Source organism: Apis florea, unplaced genomic scaffold (assembly GCF_048593485.1).
Source record: "Apis florea isolate Af1SG1 unplaced genomic scaffold, ASM4859348v1 contig_2293_pilon, whole genome shotgun sequence".
Classification (NCBI taxonomy): Eukaryota; Metazoa; Arthropoda; class Insecta; order Hymenoptera; family Apidae; genus Apis; species Apis florea.
In genome coordinates, this window is record NW_028256554.1 from 5,839,531 (window position 1) to 5,867,181 (window position 27,651).

General features: G+C 36.3%; 1 protein-coding gene across 2 annotated transcripts in view; it reads right to left on the reverse strand.

Moving 5' to 3' along the window:
• The window catches only part of LOC100867094 (uncharacterized), a 405,878-nt gene that overhangs the window by 112,436 nt on the left and 265,791 nt on the right, over positions 1-27,651 (reverse strand). Inside the window, exons 6-7 of one of the 2 annotated variants that reach the window (XM_086903945.1) lie at positions 11,738-11,757; positions 8,336-8,337 (exon numbers count right to left, since the gene is read on the reverse strand). The exons of the other annotated variant lie outside the window; for it this stretch is intronic. Coding sequence (XP_086760071.1) covers positions 8,336-8,337; positions 11,738-11,757 — 22 coding nt within the window. The remainder of the gene's footprint in view (positions 1-8,335; positions 8,338-11,737; positions 11,758-27,651) is intronic. 2 annotated transcript variants of the gene reach the window in all.

A 27,651-nucleotide genomic window follows, 5' to 3' on the forward strand; every position in this document is an offset into this window, starting at 1 on the left:
AAAGGGACGTTCGTTAATTAGTAACAAAGATGAAAGAGGAAAAATTGGAGCGCGATACACGGATTGGAGCAAGGGTTGAATAAAAAATAGGGAGGGAGGGGGTCGTGTTGCAAATTGTTTGCCCGTACAAAAGGATCATTACGATTCGCGCTAAATTAACGGGCTAAATCCGAATAGGATTCTTATTAACGCAATTCCAGTTTCTAGCTAATCGAGGCCGTGTTTTATCAATCGTCTTTTATTCGTAATCGCGACTCGAGTTAACGAGAAATTTCGCTCGAGAAATTAGCCATCGAATCGAATTTCCTTTCATACGTGATTCCTTTCGTTCGTTACTCACTCCATCTCATCTCCTTTTGCAAAATTTTTCCAATCTCCATTTTCTCTATCCTCTCTTTTCTTATTAATCTTGATTAATATCAATCAAACACGAAGATATCCACGATTTTCAGAATTGCATTACGTTCTTTTCGAACGTTCAGATTAAATCGTGACACCTTTCATATAAATATCACGAAAAGAAATTTGAAAGAAACGTTTGTATTACAATACATGTACATTTTCATTCATACAAATTTCCAATAGCTTGTAGCAATATCAATATCTTATAATAAACGATTCCACCATCTATATTTCTCGCCTGCATTGGGAGCAGCAAAGGCCAGACATCATATCGCGATAATTCGTATGCACGTTCGTCTACTCGATCTTTGGCAAGAGCGAAGGCCAAGAGGAGAGGAACGTCTGCTACGTGCTGACCGCCAAACCATGCTTTATGGCTCTCGAAGAGAACGATGCTTAAAAATGGAAAAAAAGAAAAAGAAAACGTGGCCGGCGAATCGAATAACGAATGAATCTCTAATAAGACGCTTTACGATCGTGTATACATAGTCAGAAGACTTTTCTCTCGTTGCATTGCGAATGAATTCGAAGGGTGAAATCACGGACTGGGTGTATCACAGTCATCCTTTCTCTTCGATGTCTCACGGAGTGGAAAAAAGAAAGGAAAAAAAGGGGGGTGGAAAGATGGAGCAGTTGACGAAACTACCGCTACAAGATGTGTTTATATGGGCGTGTCGTGTTCAGAAGTTTAGTAGTTTGAGTAGGTCTATGAGCTACGGTTTACGATAGGGACGTGACTTCCCGTTGTTGTTTCAAATCTGCGAGCCTCTCTGTTTCTTTTATGTCGATTGGATCGATCGTGGGAAAGAAGAGTCTTCGTTTGCAGGCTTTCGTGTATTTCATTTTTTTCCTCTTCATATTATCATTGTTATCAATTTATTTTCTACGAGTTTAAATCGAGATTTAATGGATACGATATATATTTCTCTGTTATTTAAAGTGGAATTATTATTGCGGTGTGTTTGCGTGTTACGATGTTATCCGTCAAACCGCGCGTGAAATTTTATCGTAAGAGCGTGCACGCGTGCCGACACGCTCGATAAATCGTAAAGTTTGTCTAGGCGCGAATAACACGGGGAAAAATAAAATGTACAAAGTGCGCACACGATTTACGACGAGAATAATAAACGCACTCTTGATCTCCTCTTCGCGCGAAAGATCGTATCTTTCTCCTTGAACGATTTCTTTTCGATTCTCGAAAAATCTGGCGCGACCGTGAAACAGTTTAAGTAGTGGCACGTTCGCGTACTATAGCCGATAATGAAATCTTTCCATGCGACGGATTTTCGCGGTTAAAAGAATCAGGGTGGTTCCTCCGGGTCAAAGTGCTCGAGAGAAGAAAAGTTTCCCCCATAAATCTGCCTCGAACACTCTTCGTTCGTTCAGAATTGCATACACCCGCCCCTCTTAAAGCCGTGTGCAGTCCAATTCACCCTTCCATATGATAAAATATAAGAGGAGGGAAAGCTTCTCGTCGTCGAAAGAGATTCACTTCTAATTTTTTTTTTTTTTTTTTTGTAATAAAATTCAAGATTTTTTTTTTATCAAACCGTCGAAACTTTCGACAATTCGTGCAGCGCATCACTTCGAGTTGAGCATCGTTCGTCATTGGGGATGGAGATGCGGTATTTTCGGGAATTCCAAGTTGGAAAATGTCGAATGTCGGCGTGAAATTTATCGATTTATTATTCGGTCATATTTTATAGATCAAATTTTAATATTTTGCGATATTGTCCGTTTAATCGAACGTTTCCTTTCAAAATAGAAATAATGCAACGTGAGTCGTATTTTTTGATGGGATGCACGATCGAATATCCACGATTTTCACAAAGGCGACAATATTTTCACTTGATGAATTTCTGCGATCAAAAGGAACGATAATGTACTCGAAGCCAGTTGGAGAGAAAAGTTTCTCTATAAATCTACTTCCAAGGCTATTGTCCATTGAAAGATATATATATATATATGTATACACACATACACACACATGTGTGCGCGTAGAAGGTTGCGAGGCTTTTCCTTTATGCCGGATGAAATACGCGTGAAATCAAGAAGTCTGGTGAAAAATCAGCTGGAGAAATCTTTTTCATATCTTCCATTGCAACGATTCTTTTGCGCGCGACAGTATATCGATAACTGGAAAAATACAGGAAATTTCTCTATATACTCTCTATTCATCCCCCAACTACATAAATTTCCAAAAGTGTTGGAAACATTTGCGCGAAATTCGAATATATAATGTTATTAACACACTTCTCCTTCTTTCTTCTATTTGTTCAAGTTTTACATCGTTGTCCATTCGAGCGACACTGGTAAAACGTTGAAAATTGTAATAAAACGTTTGCCTGGAAACGATATTTTTCTCCATCCATCGTGAATTTCGATATTGAAATTTCTATTCAAGCTAAATGCTTTCTTCGTCGAGTATAATATTCGATAAAAAAAATCTTACGTCGAAATATCGATGATCCCGCTTTAATGTTATCGTTACTCGATGCAGATGGGCGTTGCATATTTTTCGTTTCAACAATAATAACGTTGTTGTCCGCAGTTTTATGAAATTTAAATTCGTAAACGATTTAAATAATAAAAAAGAACGGTATACGTACGGAGTAATCTTTGTTTCTGAAAAAAAAAAAAAAATATGAATCTCGATTAAATCCCCTGTCGAGAATGATAAGCGGATAAAACCGACGCTCATCCGTGCGAAAGAAACGATAAACAAAATCGGGATCGTTCTTGTTTGAAATTGCACTCGATAAGATTGCGTGGAATCGTATCGTTCTCGCCGACCATCTATCAAATATTTATATCATCGATACGCCAACAGCAATTTTGAATTCAAAATTTTTTCACTATCTTGCTACTCGAGAAAATAAATAATTGAGAAACTTCGAAGCGTTTTTGAACTCAAGGATAAAAACAATTTAATATTTTCATGTTCAAAAATTAAGAAATCATCAACATCATTTCTCAAGTACCAATATTCTCACGAATAACGAGTATCTACGAGTATTAATTCAGAATTGATAAATCGATAAATAGATTTCTAACATTGCGAAATTTTAAACTTTCGAAAAAAAAATTTCAATCGCGTAAAAAGATATTAATTTCGCCATCATCCTCTTCCCTCCAAATTAAAACGCCATCAAACGCCATTATTGCCTCGTACGAGTCCTGCTTCCGAATCTTTGCTTCATTGCCTAGCAGATTAGGTTCATGCACAATCCCGTATTCGATGCATTTCTGATAGTATGCAAATTTGAATTGCCGTGATAGGCGTGGAAGGGTTAGGACACGTGGGATCGACACTGAGCTCCAACGAAAACCTCCCTTACCCCTCCTCAGCCCCAGAGAACCGTATCGATGCCATCCCCCATACTCTCAAGTTGAAACCCCTCGAACCCCTGCAATTACTATTCATCCGTCCGCCCTCAATGGCAAGCTTATGATGTCTTTGTTTGCGTTCGACCGATCCCGATTATTCGGTGGACACTGTGTTATTGCGAGTCGTGGTGGATTAGGATTTCAACGGCGGAAGCTTCGTGAATCTTGGTGCAGGGATAATTTGTTATCGAAAATTTATGGAAAAAAAGAAAAAAAAGAAAGAAAAATGGGCGCAAAAGATGATCCAAGAAAATCGAACGGTTAAGATAATAAAAGATATTTGATTTTCAAAATTGTTCCGTGAGTTTATTTATATTCCCATAGCGATGTTTAATTTCGATTAATACAGTAGAATGCTTAAGATAAACGATATATGTTTTATATCTGAACGTCGAGCGATAGATTTTTTATAGAAGAAATGAAGAAAAGAAACTTGTGATTTAATTTTTTCTTCGTATCGAAATATTGATAAATTTTTCTTTAACATCGAATTTAAGGGAAGAGAAGTTTGATTGGTTTGATTTTTTTTTTTTTTTTGGTCGATATTTACGGTAGAATCAAGAAAAGTTTAATTTCCTTCTTCCTAGTAGATAGTATATTTAAAGTCACTAGAAAAGTAAACGAAATTGGCAAGGAACATCTCTATGGATCACGGAAGGAGTCACGGAAAGAGGAGGCGTGGAGAAATATAACGGTTGAAAACTAGTATAAACGAATTAAACAAAACTCCTTAACTAGATTCCGCATTAAATACTGACTTTTAGCTTAATTTTCGACTACGATGTTTCTAATCGAATCAAAATTTCCGTAGAACGTTAGTCGAAGTTAGACATCGCTATGGGAATAAGTGAGTTCGTGGAACAATTTCAACGATGAATTATACGATGCATCGTTAAAATACAAATCAGATTTGTTAAAACACTGGTTTAAGAATTCATCGAAATTTAGGATCGATCGTATTTTACGAATTTTAATTTGTAAATAGAGTATATATTTTATTAAAAATACTAATTGCTCGTAATTTCAGGACAGGAAATTGAGAAATTTGTTTAAAAAAAATATAAAACGTAAGAAAAGTTTGTCTTATTACGGAATTTCGATGAATTTTTTCACAAAAATTTACACACCAGATCCAGAAAATTTCTTCGAGAACGGCGCACAAAATTGCCAGATTCCATCACCGAGAGATAGATTTATATCGAAATTGTCACTCCTGTCTCGTTCATCTCATTTTAAGAGCAAACTCTTGCATTATCTTGGAGCCACTTATCGAACACGGGAGAAGCGATCTCTCTCGAATTTTCCCCGTAAAGAGGATCCTTCTAGGTCATGAATTTAATTTATCCATGCGTAGATGGCAGCTGCGCCGATGATAAACCTCCCCCTCTCCTCTCAACATCGTTTCAATTAATTCGCACGCGATCCACGTACCTTGCTGGCCAACCCTTCGCTCTTCTGCAACAAGTAATCCACTCTTGTTCTGCTCGTTTCTTCTATGTTCATTCACGTAATTGCACCTCTTCTTTTTTTGGTTGGAATTAAGAATCCCTTTGAATAATAGATTCTAATCGGTAGTAGTCCGATCCAAAAGAAAATTATTCAATAGTTTCAAGATGATGAAATTATACCTTTGATTTTCTAATAACAATTTGCAATAGCTTTATTCAAAAATTGGTTAAAATAAAGAAATATAACAATTTGTTATAAATTCGAACAGAGAGAAAGTATTAAATTTTACAGAAGAAATGACAATATTGATATCTATTGTTTCTTACGATCCTACAAAAATCAAAAAATAAAAAAAAATCATAATATAATATCTACTACTATAACAATACCTTCTATCTTCTAAAATAAATATCGTTTCACGAGTGTAACTAAATCACTCATCTCCACTGAAAGCGACAAATAATTCCAAACCAACGAAAAGAAAGAAAAATTCTTGCCTCTCGAGTGCACACAAGCCTCAAGCTCGCTTCGAACATCGAATTCCACTTTCTCGCCGAACCAACGATCCCGAGGCGCAATAACCGTCCAAATCTCGCCTCGTAACCGATGTAACTCAATCTTAAACAGACTCCAAGAAGTCTCTTTCTCGTGAATGGCCAAGTATAACCGGTTACAACTCGTGGATTCTGGTCGAAAACACGCACACCCCATGGAAAGAGCGAAATATTTCAATTATGGAACTCGGCCAGCGTCCATGAGAACGAGGTCTGAGACTGAAAGAAAGCAAAAAAGAAACAAAGAGAGAGAGAGAGAGATACAGGATTGTTAAGTATGGACGAAGAGAGAGACGAAGAGAAGTGACCAACGAGGAATCAATGCCGATCACGTAGCGAGCTATGGAATACGGTCACTGTGGTTTTCGTGGACGATAAGCTTATCCTTTCGAGGTAATCCTGAGAAGCAAGAGATCTGTGGAGTAGACTCGTAAATCGCCGTTGGCGCCACGGATTTCCTTGTGCAAGGTCGAGCTCTCGAAGCTGAACCCGGGACAGATTCGAAGGGTCCCTTTGGAAATTCATACACGGCCCTAGGGTGGATATAAAGGACCAATAAATGAGACTGTGCCTCGTGAGGTGAATTAGCAATGGTAGGGATGAATAATTGATGCGTCAGCCAAGATGTTTGCAAGATATTTGCGCTTGGATTGGATTGGAATCTTATTTTTTAATTGAATAAGATGGAAGTTTAAGTAAGTAATTGTTCGTATTCGAAGACTGTGAATGTGTGTGTCATGAATTTCCTATTCTATTATAGTCGAAAGAGGAAAAAAATGGAAGATGAAAGAAGAGTTACCATATATTCAGTTTTCCTTTTGCATAACATATTCAATACAAATATTACCATCAGTATGAATTGTAGATTTCGTTGCACTTTTCATCGTATTATCTTTTGTCACTTATCAAAAATCAATATTCATTACCAAGGATTTTTTTTTAATTTTTAATTCAACATCGAACGTATAAATTAATTCATTTAATTCAGACAATAATTTACAAAAGTTTAAGATCCAAGAAAAAAACGAAGAACAGATTAGATTAATTAGATTAATAACATTGACTAATATTCTTCATCAACAAATGTACCAACAGTTTTCGTGAAAACGAGAAAATGGATTGTCAGTTCGTTTCTAGCAGGATCTGACACATTCAAGAGAAATATCTTTCCATGGTATTACGTACGGACACCAACGGTGGAAGACACTCTCGTGACACGAGGATTGCGTTTTGCCCTCAGACACGTGATTCAACGGGAGAATGGGTGAAGACAAAAAGTGCGAGAAACTTGAAGAGACACAGGAAAAAGACAAACGAGTGTCTAAAAATGTTGTCGATTGGCTCTCTTACTTTTTCAATGAGTATCTTTTTTTTTCACGTAATGATGGATCTATTCCTATGAGAAAGAATCTTGAAAGAAGATCGAGACGGAAATTTCAAAGAATGGAATGCAATAAAATCTATGTTTTAAATTCAGCGTTAAATTATATGATAAAATTTCTTCTAGTTGCAATAGAGTGTCGTTTAGCATTAATTCCTTTGTAATCCTATCTTACGTCAGTTATTCTTTTATTTTTTTTTAATTACTTTGAGTTTTTTAATATGATTCTTTTTTATCCTACAATAGCAAGAAATAAATTGCACAACTCTAACTGCTTGTTTCTAAGAATTCGTAGTCGTTTAAGTGTTGCAATAAAATTTATCTTACTCCTATTGACGCTTCGACCATATTCTTCTGTTCTTCCCTTTGTGCTTTGTTCCCTCTCTGTATAATTTTACTTCTCCTCTGTATAATTTTACTTATTTCTTTCTTCTTCTCCTTCTCTTCTCTTAGAAGGAAAGATGATTACGTCCTGAGAGTCTTTATTCGCCTCTTTGCAAAATTTTGTTCCTCCTTTTTCATAGGAGAAATAATGACTACATCCTGCATGATGCCTCTTCTGAAGAACTTGTTTCTCTTTCCCTCTCTACATACACATTCTTTCTCTTTTTCTAGGCGGAAAGATAACATCCTGGAATCTATATCAGACTATTCTTCAAGAATTTGTTTCTCTTTTCTTTCTCTCTTTCTCAATATTCACATTTGTTCTTTCTCTCTTTTTAGAATGGAAGATGATCCCACCCACTTTGTCTCTCCATAAATCTCGATTCTCTTTCCTCTCCTTCTCTTCTCCATAGAAAAAAGGATGGACTACATTCTCTGAGATCTGTGTGTTAGCGTCTCCTTAAAAATTTATTTCTCTTTTCTTCCTTCCTCTTCTCCTTTAACGCATACACTTCTGTTCTTTCTCTTTCTCCAGAAGAATGACAACATCGTGCCATCTATATCTGCCTCTCCTCAAAAACTTCTTTCTTCCTTCTTCCTCTTTCACTTTAACATCTGTTTCTCCTCGAGAAATATACCCACTTGTTCCTTCTCTCTCTCTCTCTAAAAGAAAGGACGATGACAACATCCTAGGATCTACATTCTTCTCAAGAACTTGTTCTCCCTTGTTTCCCCTATTTTCCCTCTCTCTTTTCTTCCCTTCTTCCTCAATATAAACACCTCTTCTCCTCTTCCAACAACAAATGGGATAAATCCTGAGAATTTTCCAATGCGAGAAGAAGGAAAATTAATTGTTTTTCGCCCTCCCCAATCACCCGTATCTTCACCACCGTACACCCACACCCTTGTTGTACCGAAAACTCCTTGTTCAACTGGAAATTAATCGCAACCGGTCGTGCGAGTTATTTGTTTGAGACAGTTCGATTCACCGGTGACGAAAAAGCTGCTTAACCGAACCAGCACAGGAAGAAGAAGGAGGAGGAGGAGGAGTTGTGCGCGATCACCTTGAAGGGTGAAACATTGGCGAAATGTGTACGTATAAAAAGAGCAGGGAACAGGGGAGGACTCGAGGAGATTATTTACTACGAAATTAGATTCGGTAGGATTAATCGTGGGAGTAAATAACGGAGTTAAACGATTAGACGTGGTACGAATCACTGTTGGCCGACAACGCGCTAGGAAATTAATCAGCGGTGATAAATGGCGGAGCGTGAATCACAAGATGCTTAATGCTTGTTTGACTTTCATTAGAAATCTAGGGGGGGAAGCTTTTTGTTGCCAAGTCCTTTTGTAATTGCAACGCGTGTATATCGCGAAATATCATAGATTAGATAAATTTTAAAATAGAGAGAGAAAAGAAATGAATCGTTCTCGGGTTTCGGAATTAGATTCGTTTCATTTTTCGGGATGTAAACGTTATTTATCGCGTGTTTGAATAATCGATCATTGGATAATAATGAAATTCAAGATAAACATGTTTACAATATTTGTTCCGTTTGATCATTATTATTATCGTAGAATATTTTAATAAAGTCATGAAAATGAAACGTCTGTTTCTTACACAGAACAGTGATTAATTAAAAAAATACTCTTCAAAATCATCATATTCCTGTGTACGTGCATATATAATATCATTCTTTCACAAGATATTACAAATCGAATCGACGATTCTACAATTATTATTCAATGATCGTTAGAAAATCTTAAGCGTTCAACTCGATTCTTATTTTTAAAATACAAATATCTCTCCATTGAATCCCCAATTCGAAAATCGAGCAAAAACGCTCGACGAAACCCGCACAGTTCGTCCCTTTGCCATCGACTTCCGTTTAACGCAGCTTCCTCTTGCGGCGAAGCAGAGGAAAGATGCTCGGTCTTCTCTTTCTTCCCCTCGAAATGTGGAAATGAGAGAGGAGAGAAGCCGGTCACCGGCTTCGTTACCAACCTTAACAGAAGCTCCTTTGTGAGCGAAATAAAGGAGCTCGACTTTCCTTGCGCGCCATCGCGTTCAAGTTTCGAAGAAGTGATAATGGCCGCCTCCATTCCAACCTCCTCTTTCTCGTTAAGAAAAGTTAACGATGTTATGGAACAAGGGGGAGGAAGGCACAGCGAGTGACACCAGAAGAAACCAGAGCCGATTGAACCAACGAGCTATTGATACAATGATCCGTGTTAACTCGATAATTCAATTTATCGAACCGCTCCTCTCGATTCAACGACTCTTGTTGGTGGCCAATGTTGGTTAACTAGGAGTTAACGTTTTTGATTTTTGTTCGATCGAAGTTTTATTCAAGTTTTCCAAATGAAAAATCAAATTGTCGTACGAGTAAGAGGGAATTAAATAACGATTTGTTTCATCATCGATACAAATCGAATTCATCTTTTGTTATTCTGATTTTATACGAATATTACATCGATGTTAATAAATTCTTTTAACATTGCCACGAAATATTAGTGGTGCAAATAATTTTTCCCCCTTTTTTTCTACGATCATAACTTTTGACCGAATTCGAATCGCTTCTCGATTGTGGCGCCATCTGAGAAAACGCTCTAAGAGTTTCCAGTCCTATGCAACGATTTCAAGCGATATGGCGTGCGAGAATCATCATTCTCTCCACTGGGAGAGAACATGCAAAAAGGGATAGCAAAGATCTAAAAGATCAGGTTCAGAAAGCTCGATGACGATGAGTTAGAGAAATTGCTCGACTTAGAAAGATTGGCAATCATAGGACAAGCGGTATCTATTCGACTGAAACGATCTTGCATCTGATTTATGTAATAAAATCTTGAATTTGGAAAAAAAGGGGGGAATTTATTTGCACACTCGATATAGAAATAGAACAACAATCCTAAGAATACTTGTTAAGTAAATCAAGCGTTTCGGTTGTACGTATTCCTGATTACGAGATAATTATTCATTCGTAACCAGTGCGAGTAAATACATTTCCCATAGAGGTTACCACGTTGATTGCGTTCGTTTCAACGGATAAATCGCGCTTAATTAATAATAAACTATTATGAGAAGCGTAGAGAGAAATGGATGAAAAGACTGCGTAAACTGCATACTTGATAAGCTTTTAAGTATATCGATGTTCGAAAAATGAATGGATCCATCATCGATGAAATTCTTCTCCTTTTTTAAATCAATCAATAGTTGTAGATTTCGTTATTTTTTTTTATTTTTATTCAGAGGAAACGATCGTTCCATCTTTGTCGTTCGATTTCTCGCCCCGAATCTTGGCGAAAAGAAACTCCACCGCGTTAAATGGATTTGTATCAAATTCCACGAGTCCTGAAATCCTGTTATCGTTCGGATGTCTATGAATTGTAAATTTATTCAATGAATTCGCCTCCCTCGCCGTCAACCAACGCAAACGAAGCATTATTTTAATAACTTCTCGTACCTTTCGAGGGAAATATCCGATTCGTGGGGATTATCTTGATACGGTATATTTCGGCGGTTAATCATTTTATCTTGTTCCATACAATTCCGTTTCACTGTCGTTCAAAATTTTAAGTTTATTACGCTCGTGCGATATCTCGGCACTTCCCTTCTTTTTTTTTTTATTTAAAGTTCAACGTTCACCACGCCAGATATCATTCGATGTGAAAGATGTCCCGCGATGAAGCTTTATCCAGAAATTTATTACTCGAAGAGATTTCACGCAAACGAACTTTATTCGATATCTGCTACTATTTTATCTTCATAATTCCTCGTAAAAATTCACGAAGGATAAGTAATTACGATGGAACGTCGAAGCTTGGTTATTCACAAAATAAATGTGTGTGTGTAATTTGAATTTATATTTCATACTTTATATCCATATTTGAAAACCATATTTAGAGCTACATAACCAAATCAATTTCTTCTTCAATTAATTCGAATAATCTCACAGATGGATCCAAGAATTTTTAGAATTTTCATAACGAGTCGACGAAATAAGAATTTGATCCTCCTTTAATTTCGATGGGTAAAAATTTCAAATTACGTTTCTCCAGCATTGGATTCTTCAACGATTCGTACGAGTCACGTCAAAACGTTTGAAACTTTCCATCAGAATGTTTCTCTTTAGCGAATCTCCTATATTTCTTCTTTAGCGGGAAATCGAATCTCTCTAACTTGAATTGGACTCTGTGCTCCTCTTCGAAGATATCATTAATTTATGAGAAAACTTAGTCCCTGGTTTTCCCCGCCTTTTTTTTTTTTTTTTTTCCCTCTCTATCTTAGCCAGCGAATGAGCACAGACCCGCAAATAATATAGAAACTTTCATCCTCGAAAGGAAAATTATATTTTACAGTACGCGAGATCTTTCGTAAATGTAACCAAACTCTTCGATGAAAATGAAAAATAGGAAATAATAAATCTTTATTTATTATTTCTCTGAATAAATTCTTCGCTCGTTCGTATTCTAAATTAATCCTTCTCTCTAAAGTTTAACACGATAAAAAATAGGAAACGTTCAATTGTAATTGGATCAATCTTCTTTGAAATCGATTACTTTTTTGCCATTTTTAAGAAGAATTCAAAAAAGGAAAACGATCCAAACTATTCTCCAGATATCACATCACTGAATTTTCATCCCTCTGGAATGAAAAGGAAATAAAAAATTAGATGGATAATAACGATAGCGTTTTCTCGAAAGATTACCTATTTTTCCTAAAAAATAGAGAAAAATAATTGAACAGTTTAAAGAAAAATTACTTGATCCATGTTAATATAAATACATCTTCAAAAAACAAACAAGTTATTCGCACGCCTAATACATCCTCAATCACATCAGTATATCGGAAATCATGTACTCGAGGATTCGAAATCTCGCTTTTTTTTACGAGGAAAACACACGTTACATCGACCACTCGCGGCATCCTCGTTTATGGCACCCTTCCCCAAGGAATGGACCAGTTAACTGGAAGTAGGCTTTAACTTGGAAACGCTTATGGTGTGCGGGGAATTTCGAGTTGCTTGTAAATCGAACCTGTGGCCGCAGCTGGTTACGAAAGTGAACGAGGGGTTGTAAGGTCGGAGGGTGCGCGAGGGAACACACAATGGCCTATCCTAATACGTTTCATCGTATGTTCCTTCGTTTCGAAATCGAACGCGTTCGAAAGTTTTAATTCTAATGTTTTTTTTTTTTTTTTGCATACGTTTGGAATCTTAACTAATTAATGCGAAAATATTTTTTTATGCATATTTAAATTTGATCTGATCCCATAATTTCCTATTCACGAAAGCAATTATTCTTCTATGACAATTGATTAACAAGTAATTCGAACAGATAGAAAAAAAATATAATTCAATTCACAATTTCGTTTTTTTCCAAACATTCGTACAATTTTATTAATTAATCCTTATATACTATCTTTTCGTGTAATTTCTCGTTTTGTATTGCTTTGTGATTAAATTGCAAAAACGTGGATCGATCGATGGTTAAAAACTATTTTTATATTTATATTAAATTCACCAATTCCCAAATTTAAAGACAAAGCTGAAACTTCGTGAAAATTCTACGCGTGTAAACGTTTAAGAGCACTGTGAAGATTTTGCTTTTTCAAACATTCGCACAATTTGCATTAATTAACCCTTATATAAATATATTATCTTTTCGTGTAATTTCGTGTAATTTTGTATTGTTTTGTAATTAAACTGCAAAAACGTGGATCGATTGATAATTAAAAACTATTTTTGTATTAAATTCACCAAATTCGAAGACAAAGTCGAAGCTTCGTGAAGATTCTAAAACGCACGTAAACGCGGAACACCGTGAAGATAAGTGAACGCAACGAGCGGTTCGCCTCCATATTTCTCGAGAGCATGGATAATCCGCGAAAAGGGTTGCATAAAAAGTAAACCGGTACGTGTAAAGGTAACCGCAGCACGAGTCGCGATGTAAATTTCAAAATGGACGTGGAGCGTCGTAAGCGCGAAAGGATATGAAGATAGAAAGTAAACAGGGAGAGTTTCGAGTCTGGCTCGAGCAGTTCATGAATGTGCATCGACGAAAGGTAAAGTGAAACAACTCGATAGTCGTTCCAAGAGAGCTTATTCTTTCGGTTAATTTTCACACTGTCTGGAGAAATTCAGTCTCCAAGTAATGAACATGAAACATAAATTCTTCTTTTTAATTAATTCAATCAAATAATATACATTAAATAATGTATATTCGTTTCTTTTTATAATAAAATATAAAAATCCTTCTATTTTTCTTTCCATATACGATACAAAGTTAAGGATTGTCCCTATTTATATTTACACCCCACGTACATTCACACCCTTAGCCTGTAAATGAACCGAGTCATCAAATTCAAGCGCTTCTCAGAGTTCTCACCTCGGATTACGTAATTTATAACGCTCGACAATTTCGAAGTCGCCACGTATCGCCTCTCCATCATTGTCAAGCACGAAGCAAACGTATATACGCCACTAGCAGCGCAATTAATATATTCATAAATCGTGGCCAATCGTGGATACGCGAGTTCCACAATTAATTTCACTCCTGTTCCACGCACGATGATACGCGATTTCTCGCCTCATTAAAGAAAAGATTTAAGAACAGATTCAAATGCGAAACAAGAAAGAAAAAGAAAGAAAGAAAGAAGAAAGGGTACGTGTTCGTAGACCAGAAACTTATTCGCTTGCAAATAAAGTAATACCTTCTTTCAAACTTTCTCTCTCTCTCTCTCTCTTTGTATCTCTTCTTTCTCTGCATCGTCTCTGGCACGAAAGAGGCCGGCGGAGCGCAATATTAATCAGGCCTCGATGGGTGGAACGTCTGAACCCGCATCAGGAAACGTTCGTTCAATCGGGCTGAAAGCATTCTCGTTGCACGAGATGCTTTCCAACGGTCTTCCTCCGCGTCGTCCTGCTGATGCAATCGTGAACCGGCCATCGAGACTGCCACACATGAATTTGCATAAGGCATCCGTCGAACATTGGTGCAGCCTAAGCTATTTTAGCCGCGTCTGCTTCTCAAAGATCGACCGAGAATTCGTGCCACGTGTGACGTGGCAAATTATGACCCCTTGAGAATATCCTTGGATGATGGGATTTGTAAGGACGGTCGGTGATCCTTCTTATTTTCGAGAGAAGATGTATTCTCGAATACTTTGGAGATATTTGAAATTATTAGAATGTCGTCGAAAAAATTCAGTAATAAAAAAAATTAAAAATCTATTGGACAAAATGTTGTGAAGATTTTAGAGATTGTTTCTAATTATTTAGAATTAAAACACATGAAAGTTTAAAAACAATCGAGGAATTCCGTTATATATCCATTATGTTTCATAGACTTTCTATATCGATTATCTTAAGTTCTTTTGCCTTTTTTATGAAAATTCTTTGCAAAGAACTTTCACTCTAATTTCTTCGAAAAAAAATTATCGTTATGGCTCCATTTATCAAAATAAAATTGAATAATTTATTCTTGCAATGTTCTCTCGTATGAAATAAAGGTACATCGAAATTATTTTTATTCCTCAGAGAAACTTAACGTAATAATAATTCTAGATTGGGTGATAAGTTGATAAAATAGTAAATAGTTCTCGTTTCCTCCGTCGCATTAAAATATCACCCTCGACATGTTTCATTTCAACTTTTCACGTTCGTGTATTCTTCCGGCATCGTAGATCAGGAATTTTTTTTCTGCAAATAATATTTCTCCCAGGGAAGAAACTACAGTTCGGTTTTAGAACTTGGGGAAAGCAGTTTTTCTCTTTCACCAGCATCGGTGGTGTGTACAGTGGCGCAATCTAATGGGTTGCATATATCAAGGACTCGAAGCTCTATGTAGCCGTTCTAATTTTTCACCACGTGTTCCTCCGCCATCACTAGGGCAATTTTAGTTTCCTCCGTGAACGGAAATTCTTATTCATCTTGTGAAATATTCTACCGTTTTGTTCATATTATCCGCATTAAAGAACAATTTCCATTAATATTCTCTTATCGAGTCGCTTTTGTGAGATACGCCATTTATTTATTTATTTGTTTTATCTATCATTAAAAGAATTCTTTATTTTGTCAAAATCAAAAACCGATCTTATAATTAAACGTATATATATATGCAAATTGAAATATTTATAATCACAATTAAAAAAATAAAATTAAATATCATAATGGATATATTATTTTGCATATTTCTTTCTTCCATTTTTTTATTTTCATTTAAGTTAAATTTTCTATACCGATAAGAAAAGAGTTCGCAGATAAATAACATCTCTTTTTAATTGAAATAAAGAAGAAAATCGAAACAAAATCACAACTTAACGATGTTTACTCCAAATCTATATTCGAATAAGAATCGCTCCTGATTCGATGACGGATATTTTTATTATTGCTCGTTGATTGCAGTAGAAATTGGTAATTTTCTCACTGTTGCTACGAGTGTAAACAGAGTAATAGCCATCGAAACATAGCGATAATGAAGACTGATTATATTCTATCAACGAGAATAGTTCATCCGTCGATTTGTTTTTGTGAAGTCATAATTTTCTCTCTCTTTCTCTCTTTCTCTCTCTTTTCGCCATTTCTCGCCGTTTCTTTACGACACTCGTACACGCCAAAAGCATTCAGCATTCGACGAATTAATCGTCGAAACGAGCCTTGCCTCGCCTTTTTACTTTTCACTGTTCACACATTAATGTAGACGGAACAGAATGATGGATTTTCTGAAGTATGCCACTTTTGTCATAATTAAATATATTTATTTAAAAAGAATTGATAATTATTGGTGGAAAATAGAAAATTAAGTAATATAAATGAATTTTATATTTTTGTTTCCGATAATATATTTTGTGCGTGGTTTATCATGATTGAATAAAAAAGAGATCGTTAGATTCGTTTTCTTGCAAGATTTATGAATTTAACAATATTTAGTGCGCAAATTTGAAATATATATTTATTTTTAAAATCGAGGTTTATTAAAGGTTTATTTGTACTCACACAATAAATTGCATACAAATTGAATGAAGAAAGATGCTTTTTCCTGTTTCGTTGCATAGCCGTATTTCACGCAGATTTTACGCCAAAATGAAGAAACGTGAATTGATTTATTTAAATCGTGATGTCGAGAGGAAGATTTTTCCATGAAAATATGCGAATGTTGGAAACGAAGGAAATGGATGCATGTATCGTCCTTTGTAGAAAATACGTATAGTTGACTTTGAAACGAATGGTGCTCGTTAGCGAATTCGTTATCTTGCAAAGTGAATCACGAAATCTATCTTCCGTGAAAAGCGGCGGCCCTTTAAATTTTCGTATCTTCTCTCTTTCCATAAACTGATTTTCATTGAAACAGAAGGTCGAGTTAATAAAATAATATTCGGTCTAAAACGAAATAATTGCTATGCTTATATTTTAAATCGTATCCTCGTTTATCTCGTGAATTTTCTCTATGAGGTATGAAAGATTCGTCCAATCAAGATCGATCGATCATTAAGATTTTTTTAGAGATCAGAAGAATGATTCAAAATAATTCAATTTGCACGTAGGTGTTTAGAAAAATTTCGAGGAGAACACTTTGTACGATTTAAACGCAGAATTATTTTCTTTGAGAAAATAAAAATTTTTTTATTTCCACGTTAAAATCAACGATATTCACGTATTTCGGACAGCTGAACAACGATCTAGAAAGAATTCCTTCCCTCCCATCGTCGCACGTTTTACGTCGAACGCCTCAAACTGAATCCAGTTACGCGTTTCAAGAAGCAGAAGACGGAAATCGCAAGATCAATCATCGGCGATGACAGGGTTGAATAACTGGCTCAGTTATTTTCAATGCACCAAAGTGACCAACCAGTCTTTAGAACCGACTGATTTCTGCGGTTTCTGAAATCGAACGTTTCCAGACATTACCCAGACGCAATTTATCATTCGTGCCGACGCGTTTATCCGTTCGATTTAAAAGATTTGCCTTCCACCAATAATGGCCACCACATTAGCTTCTGAATTCTGAACTCGATTGCAAGAATTATTTCGAGAGAATAATAAAATAGAAGGGTGAAATCAGATATGCAAATTTTGGAATAGGTTTCATCTAATTTCACGATTGGATAAAGTTGCGAATTAAGTTTCGAAGTTATCTCGATTTATTAAACGCTTCTGTTCGTTGTATAAATGGCACGAAATAAATTTACCATTTTCAAAATTTTCACGACATGATGATTCGAAATGTAGAATTTAGAATTACAATTTTATACATTAAATATTCACGTGTAACGAAACACCTCGTCGAATTAACGTCACGGTTAATCCAATGATTCGTTGGAGAACAGTTTAACGCGAAATTTAGGCGGGAAATTCGAAAGAGAAATTCGATGCAAAAGTTTTCGCGATGTGGCGGAAAAATTATACGAATATATAAAATAGGCGAGGGAACAATGGTAACGAGATTACAAGTTACGAGTTCTAGTTCCTCTCTGCTCGGCCGATAGAGCAGCGTTAACGTTAATTAAACGTCGCCTAGTTGCGTGAATCGTGGAATGAAATCACGATATTACGTTCTATATTGAATAATAAATCAACCGAGGCAAGCAACAATTTAATATCGCTATATCAGCAGTTTATACGGGGACGATTAAAGCATCCTCCTCTTAGCCACGAAACAGATTTATTTCCGTGGGAACAATATTTTATACCCGATATACAATAAATCGTATCTAGATCGTGCCACTTTCATTGCTTTGCAATACGATAATTAAAACGTATAATTCATAAAATGTAAATCGAATATAACGTGAACTAAATGAATACTGGGTATAGAAATATTGCTATTTAATTTATTTTAAATGTGATTCACTCGCGATATAAATTTAATAAATTTCGATAAAGAAATTAATTTTAATGGACAGAAACGATGATGAATGCGTGGTTTTAAAGTCAAACTTTGACTATTTAATTTAAAAAAAAAATCACCTCTCATAAGAATAATCTTTGATTATTAATTTCCAGTATTTTTTTCTTTTTTTTTTTCCCCAAGCAGCGATCATTGGAACGAAAAATATATCCTTACAAATCAAATTCAATTTTCATGGATATAAATTTCCACTCGTCAACTTAAATCGATCTTATTCTCTTCGCACAATTTTTCAATGTTCCTTCTTTTAAATAGAAATTACTGGAACAAAGGAGAACCATTTTGGAGAAGGTTTAAAAGACTCGCGATAATATATCAGGCAGTTTGACGTATCTATTAACCGAGGCTCAGAGCGGACCCTAATTTCCGACAGCAACGACGCCTTCACCGGTAGCCAATCATCCCTTCATCGCTCCTTTCCCCCTTTTCAACCTTGGCTAGATTGAAAAAAAACGAACCCCTCCTAGTTTTTTTTCTACCTGAAGTAAACCCTATTCCCCTCTTAATAAGCACTTTCCTCCATCGCTTTTTTTCCTTTTCCTTTTCCTTTTTTTTTTTTTTTGTTTTCCGCTCTTTCTCTTCCTTCCTCTTTTTTTCCCTCGACTCCATCTTTAAGATCGAGAGAGGACGAGAATCTTTCCAGTCGCTTTGTAGCTTCAGAACGACCCGGACAATTTGCGCTTGAAGAATTGCTCGCTCGTATCCACTTCCGATTGAAGAGGACGATTTGGAACAATTCGAATTGTTAGATGTTGTTCTTTTTTAAAAAAAAAAAAAAATAAAGCGAAGGAAATATTCGAATAAACACGTATTCGTGCAGAATAATTTGGTTGAAGTCGGAGTTGACTTCTTTTTCGAAAAAATTCTCCTACTAGATTATCCGTCAAATTATTCCCGAAATTATTCAAGAGCGAAACAATACTCGAATACAATGTTTCCAAAAATATAAAAATTTCTATGAATAAATTGCTACGAATCGCATATAAAATTTTCTCCGCGATACCACCTCGATATACCACGCAATATCGAATCAAAGTAAAAATAGTCGAACAACTCGTCTTGAACGAAAGTGAGGCAAAATTAGAAGGCGAGCAGTTCGAGATATAATCGACGGTTCGCCTTTAAACGTCGACGAGTGTAACGCCGACCCATAAATTCAACGGTCCAAGTGGGTTACACCGGAATAAACAATTTAAAAGCGGGCATGCACGGCACTATTTTAACGTGCACATTCGCGGATACAAACGTGGAACGTGTAATACAATGGTTCCCGGAGGAGGGAAACCAACCAACCAATCCCTCCCCCACCCCTACCCTCGTAACACGTTCCCGGAATTTATAGCGGCATTTGGTGTAGTATCGTAATGCTTAAAACGGTGACACGGGACGTACAATTTAATTCGTGAACTTCTCGAATAACCGGGTGTACCACGATAGATGACGTCGAATTCGTCGGTCGTTGAAACATTTACAACAATACCGAGATCTATTTGATTTCATCTATGGCTTGTGGTTCCATGGATTGTGAAACGATATCCCCAGAAATTTTCCACGATGGAAAGGATCTGGATGGAAACGGTGTAATTGTTTCTCTTTAAGAGTAGGACACGGATAAAATTTTGATGCGAAACACGATGATAGAATTTCAATGTGGAAATCTTCGAAGCTATTTCTTTCTTTCTTTTTTTTTTTTTCTTTCAAATATTTTGAAACTGTCTCGATTTGATTTTTCCGCTAAAATAATATTCGATTGTTGTACTATTATTTATTCTATTATTTAAAAAGTATATATGCGCGTTCAAATTATGATATTTGAAGAACAAGATAAACTCCATTTCTTTGTCTCCATAATAATTTGTACAAGTTTAATTTCTAATCTCTTTGGTCATTCATCGAAACGAATCAAGAGAATCTTTTTATAATTTAATAAATAAATTCAGTTTCCTCGATAATCTCTCGTCACTTGTAGTCTCGGAAAGACAAAGAGGAAGAAGCTGGACGAAAGCTTGGAAGGGAAAGTGGGTCGTGGAAGTACAGCGCACAAGATTAACTTTGATCTCTGTCCATTCGTATCTACGGTTCGTGGCAACGGGATATTTTGGGAAAAAAAGGTCAATCGATATCCGCATGAGATGTATCCGGTCTATATTTCAAGTGTACATTTCGCCTATCTCGATTTAATGACGCCACTTGGGTCACGAAGCGAAAAATCGGAGGGAAATGGGCTGTCAGCCGACGGTTCAGACCTTGACAGGAATAGGAGAACCAGCGGCCATGGCCGATCCAAGCCGGTACAGTCACATATCTTTCCATTCGCTTTTTCCGCTCGAATTTTTTTTTTTTTTTTTTTTTCCTTTCCTTCAACAGATCCTCCGATAGAAAACGCGTGTTTTAATTATCCTGATTGTAATTGGAGGGCAATTTTTACATCATGAACGAAAATTTAATACGCTTAAAAAAAAAAATATTAAAATCGTATTATATTGTGTATTGTATTATAATTAAAAAAAAAAAAATTTCAACAAAAAAACGGAATTTCTTATCTTCGATAATCATCAAATCGCATCACCGCGTAGAGCGAAAAATCCATGGCAGGGTTCGTGGAACGAGCGTTCGTCGATAAAGCGGGATCAGCGAATCGAATGGAAAGAAGAAAAGGAAAAAACAGCGGGAGAAGGAAGAACGAGAAGGAAAGCGAAAAACAAAGGGAAAGGGGGGTAACAATGGAAAAAAAAACCAGACGGTAGCAGCGCAACTTTGATCTATTTCGATTTTCAACGTCGATGATTCCTTTTGTCCGCGAAACTGAAAATTCGGTCTTCGTCCTCCTCCCTCTACCCCGTTATGTAGGGCGAGCTTTGATCGACGAGGCTTGATCTCGCCGGAGATCAGAGAGGCGGCCCTTCGTGCGTGGTCCACGCTCTCTTTTCCGCCAAGTTGCGCGGAACAGGAAGGGGGGGGAAGGGAGATCCCTCGCGAGTCACGCGATGACTTCCGATCGAAAAGTTCGAAATTGTTTGCGGGGGAGGGGTCGATGCTGACCAGGACGAAAAAAAAAAGCTCGAAGTTTCGAGGAAAATGGCGGTACGGTGAAAACGTTCGGTCCGGTTTTTATCGAACCTTTGCTTATATATTTTGCTCTATTCGTTTCGTGGTTTTTTCGATTTTTCTTCTTTTTTTTTTTTTGGAAAGGTATATTTGAAGAATGAATTTCTGATTGGAGTACGAATTTAAAGAGGATTAAAGTGTGATACAACTTCTCTTCTTCCATAAATTTCTCCACAAGGAAATCGTTTTTATTTGAAAAAGATAATTTAATAATTTCGAACGAGAAAGAATCGAATCTCGTGGAAAAGAATTCACGAAAAAATTATACCCTCCCGCTTGATACAAATAAATCGCGAAATATGTAGAAATAATGCAAATAATTTACATCATCTATAATAATTCTCACTTCATCGACCCGCCAATGTCGCTTCCTAAAGAAAATCATTATTATTTTCATTTATTCAAAAATCGTCGATGAACGATATCACGAACGAATCCTTCTCTCTCGCGCTATCTATCAAAAATTCCCACGCCCGCGTTGTAGCGCAGCTGCGAACAATGCAGGGACGAAACCGACGCTTGCTCACAATTCACTCGCCAAGTCCGCGCTAAATCGTCGACTCGGGAAATAAAAAAGCAACCGCGGAAGAATGTATATTCCGAATGTCGAAACTGAGAGCGCACACGTGCATACAATAAGAAGAGAGAGAAGAAAAAACAGAAAAAAAAAAAGGCAGAATATCTACGCTCGATAAAGCAGAGGAGCATTAATATTCAAGTTTTCAATCGTTCGTCGCGCGCGATCCGATTGAACGCGATCCAATACGGTTTTTCTCCCTTCGATCGTTCTATATTAATCTCGAGGTAGTCCTCTTGCTAGTCTGCCGGAACGAATCGCAGTAATTTACGACGTCGTAAATAATATTCTTACATAGGTGGGCACAAATCATGGGATTATTTGTTGCTTCCATCCCTCCTCCTTCTTTCCTGTCCTTTTTCTTCCTCTAAGTATCTCTATCCCCTTTCTTTCGTTTCTTCTTCTTCTTTTCTTCCTTCCACTCGGTCTTTCGATTTTAATTTATCGAACGTTGGAAGGCTATGTTATTGGAAAATCATGACGATCGAGGTGGAGGAATGGAGGGGGTGTTAAGGAAGAGAGGAAAGAAGTGGAAAGTGAAATGATGTGAAATCATTCCTCGAACGAATGAACGCTTTTAAGATGGTGGAAAATATGATTGCTGGCAAAGATTGCGATAAAAGACTGCGAGACAATTTCTCTCTTCGTAATTTCGAGGTCTGATTCTTTGTCTGGTGAAATGATCGGTGGATGTTTCGTTTTATTTTACTCGATGAGTAGTTTTATTCGAAGTTTCCTTTTTAAATAGAGATTTCACTCGATTCGAATAATTTGTATACGAGGATATTTCTCAACTTGCGTAAACATAATTCCTGGATAAATTCGAATTTTAACTAAGGGAAATCTGGGTCTCAAGACATTGTATCTGAACAATCTGCACTAATATCGAATCCTTGATTAGTTGGTATTGTTTAGTCAGTTATCGATCCAGAATAGGTGGACAATGATGGGAATGAAAATTACCTGTCCTCGGCAATTTGCCGACACGAGTGATTACAACAGCGTCAAGTTAGATTCAACGCAGTTACGAACTCTGACCTTGCATTTTCCGCGTAAATAAAATATTCTTTAAACCGTATTCACGAAATTTCTTGTAACAATTCTCACGAAGAAGAAAACATTTTTAAATTTTTTAAATTTCTCTCGTTCCCATCCACGAGTCTATCTAAATTTCTTTTTTATAATATACACCACACACACACACACACACACATTTGATTAGACGAGTGCTCGAGAGTGTCAAGAGCCATAAACCCAGTAATTATATTCGTTCGTTCGTGGAAGGGGCGGTAAAGCGAGGATATAATAAAAACGAGGGTGGTGATAATAAATTCTTTCCCCCTTGGCTTCTTTGCTAAGACAGGGTGTAATAAAAACGCGACCGGTAAAGTAAGACGTAAAACGGATAATGGCACTTGTTACGCTGCGTATTTCGCTATTTAATAAGGGCGTTCGAATACAATGCACCAGGCCCTGCTTTTCATTATTCCCCGTTATTTTACAGATAGCTTTTTAAAGTCGTTCTTATAAACGCTCATTTCTACAATTACTTTTTTAATTATATTTTTTTAATAATGAATAAATATCGATGAGAGGAAGATTCGATTTCTCGCTTCGATTGTTATCTATTGATCGAAACGAATCAAATATCTAAAACGCAACCATCTTTACGATCGTGAAAAGTGCCATTATTTTTGTCAATTTCTTAATCACAAAAAGGTAATTTTAAATTAAACTTTCAAATTCTCGATTAACGCTCCTATTCTCATAAATTTCTGGCCACTTGGAAAAATTTTAAAAATTAATAGCATGAAACAATCATGACAGATTCGAGTCGCCTAAGAATTATTCGATAACACACATCCGAAATAGATCGTATTATGCCTTTCCGTAATCCGAGTACACGATATGCACGCCGAAGAAAAACACAATTCACTGTTTCTGGAATCGATCGACATCGGCGCCCCGCAATTTTGTTTTTTGGCATCGTTACAACAGCGTATAGATTACGGAGTCGTCCATTATTCGTGTCGAACCGTCACAATGCTCGGAAAGATGAATATTTAAAACGCGCCTTCAGGAAATTCGGTCTTGCGATAAATGAATTTCCTCTCTCACGAGGCGAATTTCTTAAAAAATTTCGAAAGTGTTTGCGAATAAAAGTTAAATTGTCGCTGCAATTTACAGAAGATTTTTCTCCTTCTTCCTCGAATTAATACTTAAAGTTGAAGAAAAAGCTTTCGTACAATAAATGATAAGAGAATTAAAATTTATATAAATCCATTCGATATTACACTCGATAATATAATTTTAAAAAAAATGGCTATCTCATTTATTTTTGTCTATCATATTTCTTCCCTGTTTTTCTATCCTTCCTTCCTTACATCGTTTCGAAATTTCTCCACCTCGGTTGAAATTCCATCTGACAGATGACCATATATAATCCAACACCTTCGTATCCTTGCTACGAGCACGTTTCTACAACTCGATTACCACCTATCATCCACGACATTGTATATATTTGTATCTCGAAAGCAGGAGGGGCGAAGTTTCGCCATTATAAACATGGTGGAAAGCGTTGCCTCGATTTTCGATCAATCCCCGCTCGTTTCGATCCACCGGACACCGCATGCACTTCCGTTGCGCTTACAATGGACGTCAATCTTTTGACGACCACGTCAAGGAGAGCGATAACCGTAGCTATCGGTGTTAATGGGTGGTGATACGGTGTCGAGAATTCGAGGAGAGAATTCGCGAACGAGGCGAGTGTAAACGCGACACGCGAGGATCAATTTATTCGCTGATCAGCCGGAAAGATGAGTTTGATGAATGAGCACGTTCCCTTCGACGAAGTATGCGGGTGTCGATTCTCACGGAGGAAATCGTGAAAGTTGAGCGATTCGGTATTTTATAATTGATTGAAAAATATCGATTGATTGAAAAATGTTTCTGCAAAAGATCCATATCGAATCGCGGAATAGAGAAGAGATAATCGATAATTTTACACAATTCGGTTGGAAATAAGAAATATCGAAAATTTTGAATTCAAAAAAGAATTACAGATAATCAAATTTGTAGGTCACAAGTGAAAAAAAGTCTCTGCGTCAATTTCAAATTTAAAACCTGGTCCGACGCTCCTTCTGGCGAAAGAGGAAGGAGAAAGAGGAAAGAAAATTTGTTTCGAGCCTTTCGGTATATCCTTTCCTGTCAAAGAAACTTCATTACGCGCCCCATGATTTTTTTTCACTGTCACAATAAACTCTCGACACGCGACACTACTACTACTCGAGGGTACGGTGGCCCACCGCCATCGAGACACCAGGGTTTGATGTCGTTAACTAAGTCGACTTGATTATAATGACTCGGCTTCAAAGCGGTACCCAGGGGGGGTTCTCGGTCATCACGACACCACACTCGACACGCTGTTGAGACGAGTCAAAGGAATATACACCCCTTTATGATATCCTACCATCTCGCGCTATTCTTGTTCTGCTAATCGTGCCAACTATCGCTAAGATAGACGCTAGAAGATGCTAGTTAAGCATGATGATCAATCCTCGTTACTTGGATTATTCAACATTCGTTCGAAAACTTTGCTACTTGGGAACGATATATTTTTTAATCGTTGAAATTTTGTGAAAGTAATTTTGCGGAACGTCGAATTTTGGAAAACTTTTCGCTCGAATGGTTGATTGAAGTGAAGAGTTCGATTTGAGTTTGGAAATGGGAGTATTAAATGTTTCAGAAAACGAGTAATAACGTGTATAAACGTGTTTTAAAAATTGATCAAGCGAGAAGATTAGTTTGGAACGTTGACAATACCGCATGATTGGCAATGAAAATATGATATAAGAGATATTTTAAAGAATATTAATACGTTTTTTTGAAGAGGATTTCTTTGAGTATTATAATACTTGTGATGAAAAAGAAAAAAGAAAAAAAACTATCTAAGCAAAGAACTATTAAAACGATAAGACTTACGTTTAGAATTGTATTGTACTGCATTCTTTTTTATCATCTATCATCTACTCACCTGAAACAAAGAAAAAAAAATCAAATATTAGTAAAACTTCGTCTTTATTATTATTATTATTATTATTATAGTTTATAAAAACGAAATATTAGAAAATGCTTGAAACGTAAGAAAATAGTAAACATCGATATTTTTGTGAATGTATAAGTTTCAATTTCCGAGAAGCAACTGTCCAGCATAATATTTTATCTCCGAAAAGATAACCGATATAACGTTTCATCAAATTTCATTTATTATGAGCAACGAAAGCACAAACTGCTTTTCCACGTCGCCCGATCAGATTCCTCGTTATGAATGTTTACATACGAAAGATCGATATGCTTACAATCTAGCATCGTCCATGAAATATTCCGTAACGTAAAAGATCGAGATAAATATTTGCCAGATAGAAATTCAACCTTCTCCTCCCACCTCCTCGAATTACCGAGATATTGGAATATTTGTCTCAAAATGCTCAAGATGCATTTATCGTTAATTAATTCTAGCGTGTGAATGAAAATTTTATATCGATCATAATGAAAATCGGGGGATAACAAAATTTTCATTGTTTCTATCAATGCGATTCACAATGTTCGAGATTAGTTAATATATTGTCATATTAATGTATTGTTTACGTCGCATACATAAATACAAATTTTCATTTCTGAATTTAAGGATAAAATTGTATTCAAGTTTCAATTCAGTAGAAAAATATTGCTTGGTTTTTTTTTGGGGGGGGGGGGAGGGGGGAGAGGAAAAAAAGTTAAATTACATTTTTTTAAAGCTATTATTTTCGTAGTTTTCGAAATTGGTTGGATTTAAGCTCAATATTTACTCGAGAATCAATCTCCGTTTTATTTTCAGAACAAAAGATCTGTTACAGGGGAAGTAATTTGTCGAGAAAATAAATATCGGATAGTTGATGAAAATGGTTTGAAATCCGTGTTGAAAATGGAGTTTCTACTTCACTTTGCCAAACGTCGGAATAATTTGAATCGCGGCCATATTAAAAACGTTAAATGTCTCAATCGGTCCAATTTATGAAATTCATGTGAACAACTTTTCAATCCTGCTCGTCCAGCTTTTCAATCCCCTTCGTTACAATAATTAACAATTAGATTTTTATAAAAAAGAAATACATTTTTATAATATCCATTTTTTCCATGATGTACATGTTATGTTACGATTTTGTTTTGAAATTTTCTGTATTTAGACAGAAAATTATTTAAAAGAACGAAAGCGGAGAAAAATTTAGACGTTCGCTCGGATTTGTGATCCTCATTGATTAAAATGCAGGTTGTAACGCGGTACCTTTCGACGACCAACTCGAAGATCAAAGAACGACTTCTCCTTTCGTGATCCTTTTTCAAGCAAGCCGTATCGAGACTCCTGAATCGAGACTTCTCGAATAAGCACTTCTTATTCAATAATCTATCCGCCCATTGGCCCGTGTTGGCAAGCACCACTAGTCTGCACTTTCGTGCATCTT